Source organism: Dryobates pubescens, chromosome 37, assembly GCF_014839835.1.
Source record: "Dryobates pubescens isolate bDryPub1 chromosome 37, bDryPub1.pri, whole genome shotgun sequence".
NCBI lineage: Eukaryota > Metazoa > Chordata > Aves > Piciformes > Picidae > Dryobates > Dryobates pubescens.
In genome coordinates this window covers 4,240,515-4,255,369 of record NC_071648.1, presented here as the reverse complement: position 1 = coordinate 4,255,369, position 14,855 = coordinate 4,240,515, and the positions used below count along the sequence as shown (strand labels likewise).

The 14,855-nt window shown below is 48.4% G+C and overlaps 1 protein-coding gene across 1 annotated transcript in view; it reads left to right on the top strand.

Moving 5' to 3' along the window:
- ERBB4 (erb-b2 receptor tyrosine kinase 4) overlaps positions 1-14,855 on the top strand; it is a 747,707-nt gene that overhangs the window by 262,597 nt on the left and 470,255 nt on the right. The window contains exon 2 of the mRNA XM_054177007.1: positions 13,832-13,983. Within this exon, the coding sequence (XP_054032982.1) occupies positions 13,832-13,983 (152 nt within the window). The remainder of the gene's footprint in view (positions 1-13,831; positions 13,984-14,855) is intronic.

Genomic DNA, 14,855 nt, shown 5'->3' with positions numbered 1-14,855 from the left:
TCTCCAAAGCAGTCCAGTGCTTTGTGTTTAAATGCCATGCTTGTTTTAATAATTTCATTAGGTGGTGTTTGGATTATCTGATAATTGCTAATGTAAAGCAAGAAAAAATTGTGGGGGAGATCTTGGGGAAATACCTTTTTTAGGTGGTGAGTGGCTTGTGCTTACCCTGTAACCACGCAGCAGTTGCTGCGTGCTTCAGTGGTGACTAATTAATTGTGGTTGCACTGGCAGATCCGAAAGCACCTGTCCCACCTACCCTGTCTGAGTTGCATCTTTTACATAAACAGTGCTTAAATACTAGTGAGTGGGATCTGAGGGCTCACTTGCAGCTTGCCAAATGCATTTTAGATGTTGTGGAGGCAGTGAGGAGCGCGGTCCCGCTCCCATCGCAGTGGCTGCCAGGGCTCCCGCTGGATTTCTCAGGCTGAGAATCAGGCAGAGGCTGAATGAATGTGCTCCCTTGTGCATGCACAAGCTCGCTGTGTTTGTACAATGTTAATTAAAATGCATTTAAGTTGAGTGAATGCCTGCGGTACTCAGAGCCCCTCTGGGGAAGGAGAAGAAAAGAAAGGAAGGCAGGCAAGCGAAGGGCCCTGGCTGTCATGGAGCCGCATGAGTCCCAGTGGAGAGGCAAGAGCTGCTGGGGAAGACAGCCACCTTCACAGTACCATGGCAATGCTCTGTGCAAGCTGAACACCCGTGGGCCTCCAGGAGACCCCTGCAGGAGGGGAAGGAGCCCTTCATGTCCCAGGCAGAGCAGCCTGGCTTGTGAGCTGGAAAATTATTTTCACAGTATCACAGTATAACTAAGGTTGGAAGAGACCCCAAGGATCATCAAGTCCAACCTGTTCCAACAGACCTCACAACTAGACCATGGCACCAAGTGCCACGTCCAATCTCCCCTTGAACACCTCCAGGGACGGCGACTCCACCACCTCCCTGGGCAGCCCATTCCAATGACGGATGACTCGCTCAGTGAAGAACTTTTTCCTCGCCTCGAGTCTAAACCTCCCCTGGCACAGCTTGAGACTGTGTCCCCTTGTTCTGGTGCTGGTTGCCTGGGAGAAGAGACCAACCCCCTCCTGTCTACAACCACCTTTCAGGTAGTTGTAGAGGGCAATGAGGTCACCTCTGATCCTTCTCTTCTCCAGGCTAAACAATCCCAGCTCCCTCAGCCTCTCCTCATAGGGCTTGTGCTCAAGAAAATTTGGGGCAACCTTGCAGCAGCTGCTCCTGTCATCCCTCACTAAATTGATTTGTGTTGAAGGCACAGATACAAAAAGCCAGTCCAAGTGCCTGACTCTGCTCTGCCTGCCCTGCTCTCTCCCATTCATGGTTCACCTGGTACTTATGGTTTGTGCTACATCATACTCCTGCTGCTCCTTTTCCCAGCACTGGTAGGGAGCCATGGTTCTCTATGGTGCAATAATGGAGAAAAAGAAGTTAAATAAGCCATTGCTGTTGTGCTGGAGTGAGACCTGGGAAGGGTGGGGTTTGGAAAGCAAGGAGAGTAGTATTTGCAAACTATTAGGTCCTCAGCTTGGAGCTTTGCTGCTCAAGAGAATGTGGCCTTATATTACTCATAATCCTTTATCTGTATCTTACAAATCTTAGAAAGCATTGGTAATGGTCTGTACTTTGGTACTGTAGGGAGAGATTGTAGTTCTTGGCCTAAAGAGTTTGATTCACCAGCTTAATTTAGTTACTGAACAAAAGTGGCCAAAGTGGAGGCTAGTAAGACAATAGACAGTCTGTCTATTGTCTTCACCAATGACAGGGAGAGTGATTCTTCCATGGGATTGTTGAGAGCATTTGTGTGGACTAACTTGCACTCTGAAGCGCTATTGAATTTCCTCAGAGTCATTTGGAAAAGGGGTGCAGGTGATACTCTTGGTCATATTGGGAGAGCCAATGAGAAGCCCAGACTGGGAACTTGGTGAAAGAAAGATCCTGCCAGTGCTCAGAAATCAGAAGGCAGAGGAGACCAGCATTGTGTTTCAGAGCTATTTGAAAACCTTTTCACTGTCTCAAAATGAGACCTTGCTGTTCCTAAGCTGAGCTCTTAAATGATTCCCAAATAATCTCTAATTTCTTGTTTAGGTTGTTTGTGTCCTTGGGAACTTTGCATCCTATATCCTGTAAGAAAATCCCACACTCCTCCTAATCCACCAAGCTGTAGAAGTGGCCATAGAAGGAGTATTTAATTTTAGCTGCTTCTCTGTCACAACTTGTGTGCTGGTAATTTGCCAGTTTGACCACTGGATCCAGCAAGCACCTCCTTGGAGCTGGCCCCGTAGCAGTGGTGGTGAGCAGCACGTGTCACCTCTGTCCCCTGGGTTCCTTGCCAGCTTGGAGGCTGCCTCCTTGTTGGAGTGAATGCCTCCAAATTCACAGCAAGACCTCAAGGAGAACCAGATGATAGAGCAGATGGCAGATGACTAATTTGGCAAAGTTAGCTGAGTGGAAATTGTTTGCTTTAATTGCTTGTCAAGTCCAGTACCTACATTATAGTTAAGAAGCAACTATTTACCCTCAAAATAGAATGAAATGAGGAAAGAAAGTGTGTCTGTGGAGAGGAGGGAGAAAAGGGGAACAAGAAGTACCTGGAGAAAATAATATGGTACAAAGGCCTGGAGAGGACAAACCGCTGACAAAGGTTTTACCCTGCAGTACATTTTCCCCATTTTGTCCTTTCCAGTTACATCACACAAAGATATGTGATGAAACTGAAAGAGAAATGATGCTGGAAATGCTGGCACAGAGCAAGCAGATGAGAGTGGCTTGACATGTTTGGCACAGGCAATTATCCTCAAAGTGCTGCAGTATGAATCTAAACAGTGTCCTGATGCCATTTGTTTTGGTTGGTGTGAACAGGAGTGCTGCACCCACCAGACAGATCTTGGAGAGCTCACAGTATCACTAAGGTTGGAAGAGAGCTCAAAGATCATCGAGTCCAACCTGTCACCACAGACCTCATGACTAAACCATGGCAACAAGTGCCACATCCAATCCCCTCTTGAACACCTCCAGGGATGGTGACTCCACCACCTCCCTGGGCAGCACATCCCAATGACGGAACGACTCTCTCAGTGAAGAACTTTCTCCTCACCTCCAGCCTAAACCTCCCCAGGTGCAGCTTGAGACTGTGTCCTCTTGTTCTGGTGCTGGGTGCCTGGGAGAAGAGACCAACCCCTTCCCTGGCTACAACCTCCCTTCAGGTAGTTGTAGAGGGCAATGAGGTCACCCCTGAGTCTCCTCTTCTCCAGGCTAAGCAACCCCAGCTCCCTCAGCCTCTCCTCATAGGGCTGTGCTCAAGGCCTCTCCCCAGCCTTGTTGCCCTTCTCTGGACACCTTCAAGTGTCTCGATGTCCTTCCTAAACTGAGGGGCCCAGAACTGGACACAATACTCAAGGTGTGGCCTAACCAATGCAGAGTACCAGGGGCACAATGACTTCCCTGCTTCTGCTGGCCACACTATTCCTGATGCAGACTCAGTGCATGGAGAAGGTGCCACCAGCTCCAGAAAGCGTTAAGGCATGTAGCTAATCCTTCTTGATGAAGTCACAATCACTGTCAGTCTTTCCTGTGTCTGCTTGTGTTCCTGCTTGTAACACTGGGAGAAACTTCCTTTTGTAGGTGACACCTGATCAGCCTTTATGGAGGTGGAACCACCTCGATGACACATCCCTGCAAGTTCTCTGGAAGTGCTGGGAAGCTGTTCCAGTAGCAAAGGAAAAGATATTTGGGAGTTTAGCAGGCAAATATTAGGGCATCAATGCTGATTGTCCCTGATGCTATCAACCCAGGGGCCTCTTCTCCACACAAAGATTATGAAAGTGTCCTTTTAGCACTGCAGGTTAAAGTCTGGATGAAAGTTTCAGTTAATTGTTTTGCCTTACTTCTTTTAGTGGCTGTGGAGAGCTTGACTTGGAAATCACAGTAAATAATAGCTCTTGTAGGCTTGTGTTTCTGGGCTGTTTGTGTGCAAGTAGAAGGGATGATATTGTGGCTCACAGCCACTGTGGGCCAGCCTCTATTATGCCACCTCATCCTGATGACACCCTGATGGCAGCTGGGTGGCAATGCTCAGCTTCTCTCATGGCTGTGTGGCTGTCCAGGGGTTCATGGCAGGTGAGTTGATTGCACGCAACTGGATTCAAATGGGATGATCATTTTCCAGGGCAGAGTAGGCCTCATGGAAAGAAAAGGCTTGTGCCAGCTGAGCTTTTAATTAGGAGTACAAATAAAATTGTTCTCTCCTTCATTACATTCTCTCACATGGGAGGGGCAAGCTTCTGATTTTAAAACACTGTCAGAAAACCACTGGGTTTACAGGAAAAGGGCTGGTGACCTCCAGGAGTGCTTCGCCTTCTCCCAGGAGACATCTGCAAGACTGCAAGTGCAGACGGTCCTTCCCTTCATTAGGACGTGCCTAATTGCAAGAAAACTCAGGACTTGTGCAGGTCATTCAAGGAGAGCTGTAAAATAATAATGAAGGGATTAAAAGTGTGTTTACCCCTTCTCCTGTGTGCACACATGCCAGGGTGCCCAGGCGGTTGCTGAGAACGTGGAGCGTAATGAAATGAACAGGGACTGCTGCGGCATTGCTGGCAATTAGCTGTTCCTTCAGGGGCTTGAGTATTTCCCCCCATCTGGGGACCTTAACAAATTGCCATGAGTGTTTGCAATTATTAGTAAACTAATAAGGTTAGGTTAGCTGCCTTTCAAGAAACCCTGACGATGGTGCTGTCTGTAGAAACGCAGCTAATTAAGCAAATAAGTGGGAAATAGGGGAAAAGAATGCATTAGAAGGAGATGCTGACTGTTGTTGGGCTTAGGCTGCCTAGGATGAAGGAATGTGTGGTTCTCTTTTGGAATGGAATGGAATGGAATGGAATGGAATGGAATGGAATAGAATAGAATAGAATAGAATAGAATAGAATAGAATAGAATAGAATAGAATAGAATAGAATAGACCAGGTTGGAAGAGACCTTCAAGATCATCGTGTCCAACCTATCATCCAACACCACCTAATCAACTAACCCTTGGCACCAAGCACCCTATCAAGCCTCGCCCTGAACACCCCCAGTGACGGCAACCCCACCACCTCCCCAGGCAGCCCATTCCAATGGGCAATCACTCTCTCTGTGTAAAACTTCCTCCTAACCTCCAGCCTAAACCTCCCCTGGCGCAGCCTGAGACTGTGTCCTCTTGTTCTGGTGCTGGTTGCCTGGGAGAAGAGACCAACCTCTGCCTGGCTACAACCTCCCTTCAGGTAGTTGTAGAGAGCAATAAGGTCACCCCTGAGTCCCCTCCTGAAACCAGCCACTTCAAGAGTTTAAGTCCCCTCTTGTGGTTTCGGCCCCCTAGGAAACCTGATCGACGAAGGGAGGTTGTGCTGTGTTCAGGCACAGGCTTAAAGAGCAAAGATACTGATAGATAAATACTTTATTATGCCAAAGGATATATCCCCATGCTTGAGAAAACTTCTTTGGAGTTGGCAGTGAAGATGCCTCATTGCTGTTTGCCTAAATGTGCTTTGGCAGAGGAGTGGGACCCTGCTATTTCAGGTGGGGGATGCCCATGCTGGAGGTAATGGGGATTCGCTCTCCCAAACTTAGGCAAGCCTGGGGAGAGGTCGAAAAAGAAATGAAACAAGTTGACCTCCTTTCAAAAGTTAGTTCATCTGTTGAGCAGGAAGGATTATAAAATCCATTAGCATTACCAGACACAGCACTAGATTGAGTCAAATGTGATTTCTTAATTTAATGTATAGATTTATCATCAGCAGAGCAGAGCAAAATAATAGCCTAAAAAGCAGAAGCTATAGGACATTGTAAAATGTCTCCATTATTTGCTACCTTTGAGTGAGCATCCAAATGATTTGGCTTTGTTATGAGAAAAAAAAAAGTAAGTCAATGGAAAATCAATTTCCAAGCCATGTGCATGAATATTGATGAAAAACATAAATTCAGTTCAATAAAGGCAATTATTACAGCTGTAATTGGGGTCATTAGGAGCTGAGGCTCTTCCCTGATGCTTTAAGTAGCTTGGTAATAAGTAAGCAGCTGTAATTGTGTCAGTAATGCCTGATAGCCACTGCTGTGAGGGACAGGCAGGGCTCTGCCCCAGTGCCCACCCAGCATCACCCAGGTTTGGTGTGTAGAAGGGAAGTGGCTTCAGGATGGCAGCCTGAGTGCTCACTGTCACTGCCAGTCTGGGGCTTCCTGGACAGAAAGGTTCACACCCTTCAGCCTGGGGGAACGTTTGTGGTGGGGGGTCCATGAAGGCATGCACATGAGCACACTCTGAGAGGTTTGTTGCCAGTGTATGGAAATAGAGGGAATGGCTCCGTGCCTGTGGGTGGAGAGTTGTTTGATAGCTGCACAGCGTGCTGGTAACATGCTACAGGATGCCAGCAGACACCTCATGGGGGAATTCTGTTGAGAAAGGGTATGTCCTGGGTGTGCTCTGAAGGGCAGTGAAGGGTTTCCCTCACTGAGATGCCCCTAAAACTTCCCCAGCAAGGTACTCTTAGGGTGATGGAGAGTGAAGAAGCTGCAGACTTGAGGAGACACATCTTAAGCTACTACTTTTTGGACCTCTGTTAGAGGCAGAGAAATTCGTATTTGTTTATTAACCAGGAAAGGTTCTGCTGCAGGGACTACTTTTAAGACACAGTCTTTCTTTTCCTGCTGCTCACTGATTTCTGGAGCTTCATAAAATACGGTGTCTATTCATGTACAGAATAGTGCTCTGAAGAGAGCTTGTGACAGAAAGATGATGGTGGGTTTGCAGGGCCTGACGTGCTCATGTTTATGCCTATATACATCTGGAGCATCCCTGAAAATGTGCATTCTTTTGGCACCAAGTTTTGAAGAGCTGCTCCAGCAGGCTGATGCCTGTTGCTGTTTCAGGAAGTGTGCAGGAGGGTGAGATGTTTGTGCTCTGTGGCAAGCTTGGAGGCAGGGAGACAGGGGGTCCTCTGCAACCCTGCCCAGCTCTCACCTCACACAGTTACTTTTGTGCTTGAGTGTTTTGGAAAAATCAGACCCAAAACAACTATTTTTGCCCTGGAGCAGCTGAGAAGTGTGGCTCAGAATGGAGAAATAAAACTTAGTGATAGCTACCAGGTCATAGCCTGCTTCCTGGCATGTGTCCTTCCCAGGCTTGGCTCCCTGGTGTGTGTGTGGGCAGGCATGAGCACCATTGAGTCCATCATCAGTAAAGTTGCTGATGACACCAAGCTGGGGGCAGGAGTTGATCTGCTGGAGGGTAGAGAGGCTCTGCAGAGGGACCTGGACAGGCTGGGCAGATAGGCAGAGTCCAAGGGCAGGAGATTGAACACATCCAAGTGCCAGGTGCTGCACATTGGCCACAGCAACCCCAGGCAGTGCTACAGGCTGGGGTCAGAGTGGCTGAGAGCAGCCAGGCAGAGAGGGACCTGGGGGTGCTGGTGGATGGTAGGCTGAACATGAACCTGCAGTGTGCCCAGGCAGCCAGGAGGGCCAATGGCATCCTGGCCTGCATCAGGAACAGTGTGGCCAGCAGGAGCAGGGAGGTCATTGTGCCCCTGTACACTGCACTGCTTAGGCCACACCTTGAGTCCTGTGTCCAGTTCTGGGCCCCTCAGTTTAGGAAGGAGGTTGACTTGCTGGAAGGTGTCCAGGGAAGGGCAACAAAGTTGGTGAGGGGTTTGGAACACAGCCCTGTGAGGAGAGGCTGAGGGAGCTGGGGTTGCTTAGCCTGGAGAAGAGGAGACTCAGGGGAGACCTTCTTGCTCTCTACAACTCCTTGAAGGGAGGTTGTAGACAGGCAGAGGTTGGTCTCTTCTCCCAGGCAACCAGCACCAGAACAAGAGGACACAGTCTTAGTCCTATCCTATCCTATCCTATCCTATCCTATCCTAGCCTAGCCTAGCCTATCCTATCCTATCCTATCCTATCCTATCCTATCCTATCCTATCCTATCCTATCCTGTTCTATTCTGTTCTATTGTATTCTTTGCAGTTGTACCTGGCAGCAGCACTTCTCCCTCATGGCAGGAATGGCTTTTATCCTGTCAGTTGTATTTTCCATTAACCCCACCCTCTGTTTCAAATGTGGACACTGTCCCAGCTCTGTGCTTCTGCAAAGGGTGATTCATTCCATTTGCTTTCCTTAAACACTTCCATGATTTCTTCTTTTGTGTTTTCAATCTGCCATCACCATTAAGTGCATCAAGAGTATATGTTCAGGAAAACAAAACAAAACTACCAACAAACTGTTCTGTGAATGAATTAAGAGATATTAGTAGCTTTTTATAACAATGGATTATTAATGATCCATGGTTACTCCCACGTTGGATTTGGGACTGCAGTTCTCTCCCACTTAGAGATGTTCCTGCAGTGGCTGCATTGCTGGCTGGGTACCACTGGCAAAAATATTAGCACTGCTGCATCCCCCACTTGCTGTGGGATAGTCTCATTTTCAGTGTGCAGCTTGGTTACAGGTGACCTTTTTGTGCTTATTTATTTAAATTCATTTTTATTTGTGGGTTGTTGTTGAGGGGAGTTGACCTGCCAGGGCAGCACAGACGTGTGAGAGCCAAGTCAATCCATGCAGTGGCTGAGAGGATTGTCTCTGGGCAGTGACTTTCCCTGGTTTCCCAAATTCGGTGGCAGAGTGAGTTGGGAGGAGCCAGGTTGCACAAATCTTTTGCCAAATATCAGAGAATACATCCAGTTGGAAAAGACCTCCAAGCTCATTCAGCCAATCAGATCCTGGGCTGCAGCAAGAGAAGTGTGGCCAGCAGGGCAAGGGAGGGGATTCTCCCCTTCTGCTCAGCTCTGGGGAGACCCCACCTGGAATACTGCCTCCAGTTCTGGAGCCCCTATAACAAGAGGGATCTGGAGGTGCTGGAAGATGTCCAGAGAAGGGCCACAAGGATGAGCAGAGGGCTGGAGCTGCTCTGCTGTGAGGACAGACTGAAGGAGTTGGGGCTTTTCAGTCTGGAGAAGAGAAGGCTCCCAGGTGACCTCATTGTGGCCTTCCACTATCGGCAGGGGGCTACAAGAAGGCTGGGGAGGGACTGCTCAGGATCTCAGGGAGTGCTAGGACTAGGGGGAATGGAATGAAGCTGGAGGTGGGGAGATTCAGGCTGGAGGTGAGGAGGAAGTTCTTCCCCATGAGAGTGGTGAAGCCCTGGAATGGGTTGTCCAGGGAGGTGGTTGAGGCCCCGTCCCTGGAGGTGTTTAAGCCCAGGCTGGATGAGGCTCTGGCCAGGCTGATCTAGTGTGGGGTGTCCCTGCCCATGGCAGGGGGTTGGAACTAGCTGATCCTTGTGGTCCCTTCCAACCCTGACTGATTCTATGACACTATGACCCAGCATGGCAGGGTCAACACCAAACCATGTCCCTAAGCACCAGCTCCAAGGCTGTTTTAACACCTCTAGGGATGGTGACTCCAGTACTGTCCTGGGCAGACCATTCCAATGTGTGAGAGCCCTCTCTGGCAAGAAATATTTCCTAGCATCCAACCTGAGTGTCCCCTGGTGTAGCTTGGAACCCTTTCCTGTGCTCCTGTCCCTTGCCACCAAGGAGCAGAGGCTGCCCCCTCCTCGCTCCAGCCTCCCTCCAGGGAGCTGTAGAGAGCTGGATGAGGTCTCCACAGGCAGACAGCAGAGGCTCAGGTGTAACCTGGAACACGGAGATGTTTCGTGTAACAGAGGATAGTTCTTTTTGTAAGACAGAAATTAAATGCTGGCAATTACTGAGCTAAATGTAAGGTATCAACATTACTTCTTTGTTCATCTGAAAGAATTGACTTCCATAGCAGCATCAAAACCTGATAGTGCCTGCAGTGGTTTGCATGCACAAAATTACTTGCACTCAAACAAAATTTGCAGCCCCAGATGACATCTGGGCTGGCTTCCTCCTCCTTGAATCCTCTTGCAAGAGCAGGCTGCAGGTGTTGTGCCTCCTTACAGCAACAAATGGCTAAATTAGCTTGTGGGAGACGTTTGGTGGGTGTGCAGCATTAGCAGTGCTGCGGTGTAGCTTTATTAGCTGAGCTGCCGGAATTGTTTTCTGATCTGTGTTGATCCTCAGCACTGATTGCAAAACGAAACAGAAATTATTTATTAGTCCTCCAGAGCTTAAGACAGAACAATGCTGGAAACACCGTCAGGCTTGTTGGATGGAGGCTGCTGCACGTAATGAAGGAGCAAACAAACCAATTTTGTCATTGGTAGCAAGCATTTTCGTCCACCTCCTGGCCCGGACAGGAGCGTGGTGCCCAGGAGGGTGGAGCTGCTTGTAGGGCAGATTGTGGTCTTATCCCCAGTGAAACTTTAAATATGAGGATAGAATCATAGAATTGTCAGGGCTGGAAGGATCACCCAGTTCCCACCCCCCTGCCATGGGCAGGGACACCTCACAGTAGATCAGGTTGCCCAAAGCCACATCCAGCCTGGCCTTAAAATCTTGGCTTTAAAACCCTGGGGCTTTCACCGTCTCCCTGGGCAAACCTGTTCCAGGGTCTCACCACCCTCATGGGGAAGGAATTATTTTTGACATCCAATCTGAATCTTGTAGTTTTGCTCCATTCCCCTCAGTCTTATCACTCCCTGACAACCTAAAAAGTCCCTCCCCAGCTTTTCTGTAGCCTCCTTCAGATACTGGAAGGCCACAAGAAGGTCTCCTTGGAGCCTTCTCTTCTCCAGACTGAACAACCTCAACTCTCTCAGTCTTCTCTCACAGCAGAGGAGGTCCAGTCCTCTGATCATCCTTGTGGCCCTTCTCTGGACACATTCCAGGTCTTTCCCTATAATAGTGGCTCCAGAACTGGACACAGTACTCCAGGTGGGGTCTCACCAGGGCTGTGTATTTCAAAAAGCAAGATGTGCCATCCCCTGCTGGCAGTGCCTGATTCTTCCAGGAGTTCCCAGTCCAGAAGACCTATGTCAAGTCCCAGTGGGACCATGTCTTTCCATCTGGGGAATCCCCCCCAAATGACTATTACAGGTATTAAGAATAACATCTTGTTTAGGTATGCTTTACTCTAGGTGAGGTTCCACAAGAAAAACATCAAGCTGCTTATGTTGGTCCTTTAAATTAAGCTTTGAAATGAGGTGGTAGGGGTTGTTTTTTTCCCCTACTCCTGAGCAAACCCAGCCAATCTGGGGGGTTTGCAACACAGTCTAATGAATATATGTCAAAGATTCCAAGTTTGTTAAGTTTCAACTTAAGAAGGACTTGGAAATTATACTTTTACCCCAGCACAGAAGGAAATAAAGTAATATTAACAATAATAAAATCCCTTAGAGCATTTCCTTTGGTAACTAGACCAAATGTGTATTTGCAGCTTCAGTCCTATGAAGTCCCTGCTCAGCTTTGGTGTGTGCTCTTTGGCCACTGGAAACACAATCCCTGAAAGTAATCTGATAAAACCATCCTCTGAATGGCTCACTGTGAAACCAGCCCCTGCTATCTCTTCCCGTTGGGGAGTTACAGATCAGGAGGAACAGATTTTTGCTGCCATTTTTAGGGCAGAGGGTGCTTCCTTGGGAGAAAACCTTGAGCAGCTGGTGGGTTTTTGGCTGCCACCCGAAACCCTTTGCCAAGAGGCTGCTTGAAGCTCCAATCACCCTGGCACAAGAGCAGATTGCTCTGCAGCGCAGAGAGCAGAGATGAGAACTGTTCCCATTTCTATTACAACGAAAAAGGCAGGAGGTGTAGTAAGTAAACAGTCAGTAATAGTGCTTCTCAAAAAGCTAATTACTTTTGGTATTTAAAAAAAATTGGACCCACATCACTCAAAAGAGCTTATTTTAGGTAATTTTACTGATTATGCCTCCAGTCGTGGAGAGTTTTGTTTGTATTGATCTCCAGGAGTGGGAATGGCTCCAGAGATGCTGCTCTTGTCTGGCACATGTTTTGCGTAATAGACTGCCCCTTCCCAGAGCTTGGAGATATGGTCAGAAAGCAAATGATGGCATTATGGTCAGCTGGGTGAACCAGACCCTGAAAGAAGCTGGCAAGTCCACCTCCATGCAGGACGTCAAGGACAAGGCCATCAGCACAAGCTTGGCAGTGGTGGATTTAATTGATGCTATCCAGCCTGGCTGTATCAACTATGACCTGGTGAAGACCTATCAGAAGATGACAAACACAGTAAAGCAAAGTATGCTGTGTCCATGGCAAGAAGGGTTGGTGCCAGAGTTTATGCAGCACCTGGTTGAGGTGAAACTGAAGATGGTCATCATGGTGTTCACCTGCTTGATGGGCAGAGGTATGAAGAGAGTATCTGGGGTTGCTTAGCCTGGAGAAGAGGAGGGTCAGGGGAGACCTTATTGCTGTCTACAACTACCTGAAGGGAGGTTGTAGCCAGGAGGAGGTTGGTCTCTTCTCCCAGGCAAGCAGCACCAGAACAAGAGGACACAGTCTCAAGCTGCACCAGGGGAAGTTTAGGCTGGAGGTGAGGAGAAAGTTCTTCACTGAAAGAGTTGTTTGTCATTGGAATGTGCTGCCTGGGGAGGTGGTGGAGTCACCATCCCTGGAGGTGTTCAAGAGGGGATTGGACGTGGCACTTGGTGCCATGGTCTAGTCGTGAGGTCTGTGGTGACAGGTTGGACTTGATGATCTTTGAGGTCTCTTCCAACCTTGGTGATACTGTGATGCTGTGATTCAGATTCATTTATTTGCAGATAAGAGCAACCCATGAGCTGCTGATTAAGTGGCCAAGTGAGTGCACACACACACACACGCCCCTCCAAAAAAGCCCAGCCCACGTTTGACCATTTGTGTAGCAGTGCTGTCCTGGCAGGCTGGGTGAAAAGCTGCTGCCATAGAACACCACTGCTGTGTTTCTTCCCTATGTTTGGTTTTGGGTTTGCTCGGTGCACAGCAGGCTGATAGCCTCAGCTGTGAGTCTGCAGTGGCTTTGAACTGGACTGCATAATGTAGAGCAGAGTGGCACAATATTATAGGGCATCTCCTGAAAACTGACTTAGGATGCTGTTTTCTAACTCATCTGTCCATTCTGTGGTGGCTTGTGGAAAGGCAGCATGGCTTTTGCTGTTCTCTTTTTCCTGTTTAATTGCATGAAGCTGGGAAGAGCTGGGGCCTTCAGGGAAGTGATGGGAAACACAGTGTTGGGTATAAGCCATCTGGTCAGGTTGTTCTTGGCTTGCCCAACAGACCTTTCTGAGCATAGGTGAGTAAGGAAAATGTGCATGATGATCTCGAAGGTCTCTTCCAACCTGGTTAATTCTATTCTATTCTATTCTATTCTATTCTATTCTATTCTATTCTATTCTATTCTATTCTATTCTATTCTATTCTATTATGTTCTATTCTATTCTGTTCTGTTCTATTCTATTCTATTCTATTCTATTCTATTCTATTCTATTCTATTCCCCAGGCCAGCTTGGATACACAGCTTTCTGCAGCCTTACATTCCTCAGTATGCCATTGACACCTCTCCTCAGCATTTCTGTCATTAGCAAAACCTGTAGGGCCCTCTCTGGGTTTGGCCTGGGTTTGGCCCTCCAGATGCTGCAGTCAACTAATTTTGCCTTTTCCCTGCATTTTCTGCACATTCAGCCTGTCTGCCTTTGCTGGTAAATGCCAGTGCTTCATCCCAGTTGGTGAGGTGCAGTTAAACTGCCGGGATGGTCATGGGCCATATTTGTGCCTTCCTATTCGGGTCGCCTCTGCTGGGGTTTTGTGGCGGCCTCAGTCTCGTGAATCGCTCAGGATTTGTGTTACCATTACCTGTATTGCTTTATTTCCTTCTCTTCCCCTGTGCCACTCTTCCACACTCATCCTGTCTGTCCTGTGGTTTCTCGCAGTGTGTGCTGGCACCGAGAACAAGCTGAGCTCCCTCTCTGACCTGGAGCAGCAGTACCGGGCTCTGCGCAAGTACTATGAGAACTGCGAGGTAGTTATGGGCAACCTGGAAATCACCAGCATCGAGCACAACAGGGACCTCTCCTTCCTGAGGGTAAGCAGCCTGCTTCTTTCCTTACAGCTTCGTGTTCAGGGCAGTAGCTACCGGTGCTGGGCTGGAGAAGCACAGGTCTCTTTCCCACCGGCTCCACTGCAATATGAGAGGACAATAAACTGTCAGAGAAGTGCAGAGAAGAACATCAGTGCCGTTGCTGTGGCAGATGCTCTGAGTGCACATCGTTTAGACTGATCCAGGGCTCGAGGGAAAAAGCCCTGTCACTATGCAGAAGGAGGGCCCCACACAGGTCTCTATCCCCTGTGCTGCCTACAGAGCAGTCAAGGTAGGGTTTAGAAAAGTCATGGAGATAAGCACTGAAGGCTTGGAGAGGCTAATCTTGGTGAAGCGCTGTGCATGGACTGACTGATAGGCTAAGCAAGGGAAGAACTGGGGCAGTGCTTGTGGAGCATTTAAGGGACATAAAAGTGATTGCTCAAGAAAGCATAAAACCCTCTGTATGTACAGGACTGGAGTTAGGAGCCTGACTGAATCTCCAGCACCCAGGAGAAAGTCTGTGATAGATGAAGGCTGTCTGCCCACTGTGGTACCTGGGTTGTATGCTCTCTCACCCCTTCTTGTGTGAGCTTTTGAGTAATCATTATGCTTCGGGGTTTCTGAAGGGGCATCTCCTTGTGGCTGTCTGTGAAAGTGCTAGCAGCCACACAGGTGAGTGCTGAATTACAAGAATTTAAGCCCACCACTATTTAATGTTCCAAAACTGATGATGCTTGAGGAAGTGTCGCAGTAGATGATTGATGCAGTGTACTTAGGGGGGGGCGTATGAGGATGCTGCAGGTGATGTGTCTGCAGCATGGAAGAAAGCGGTAGGTAGGTGTGAGGCCCGCAGCAGGAAAGGCAGCCTGTGGCAG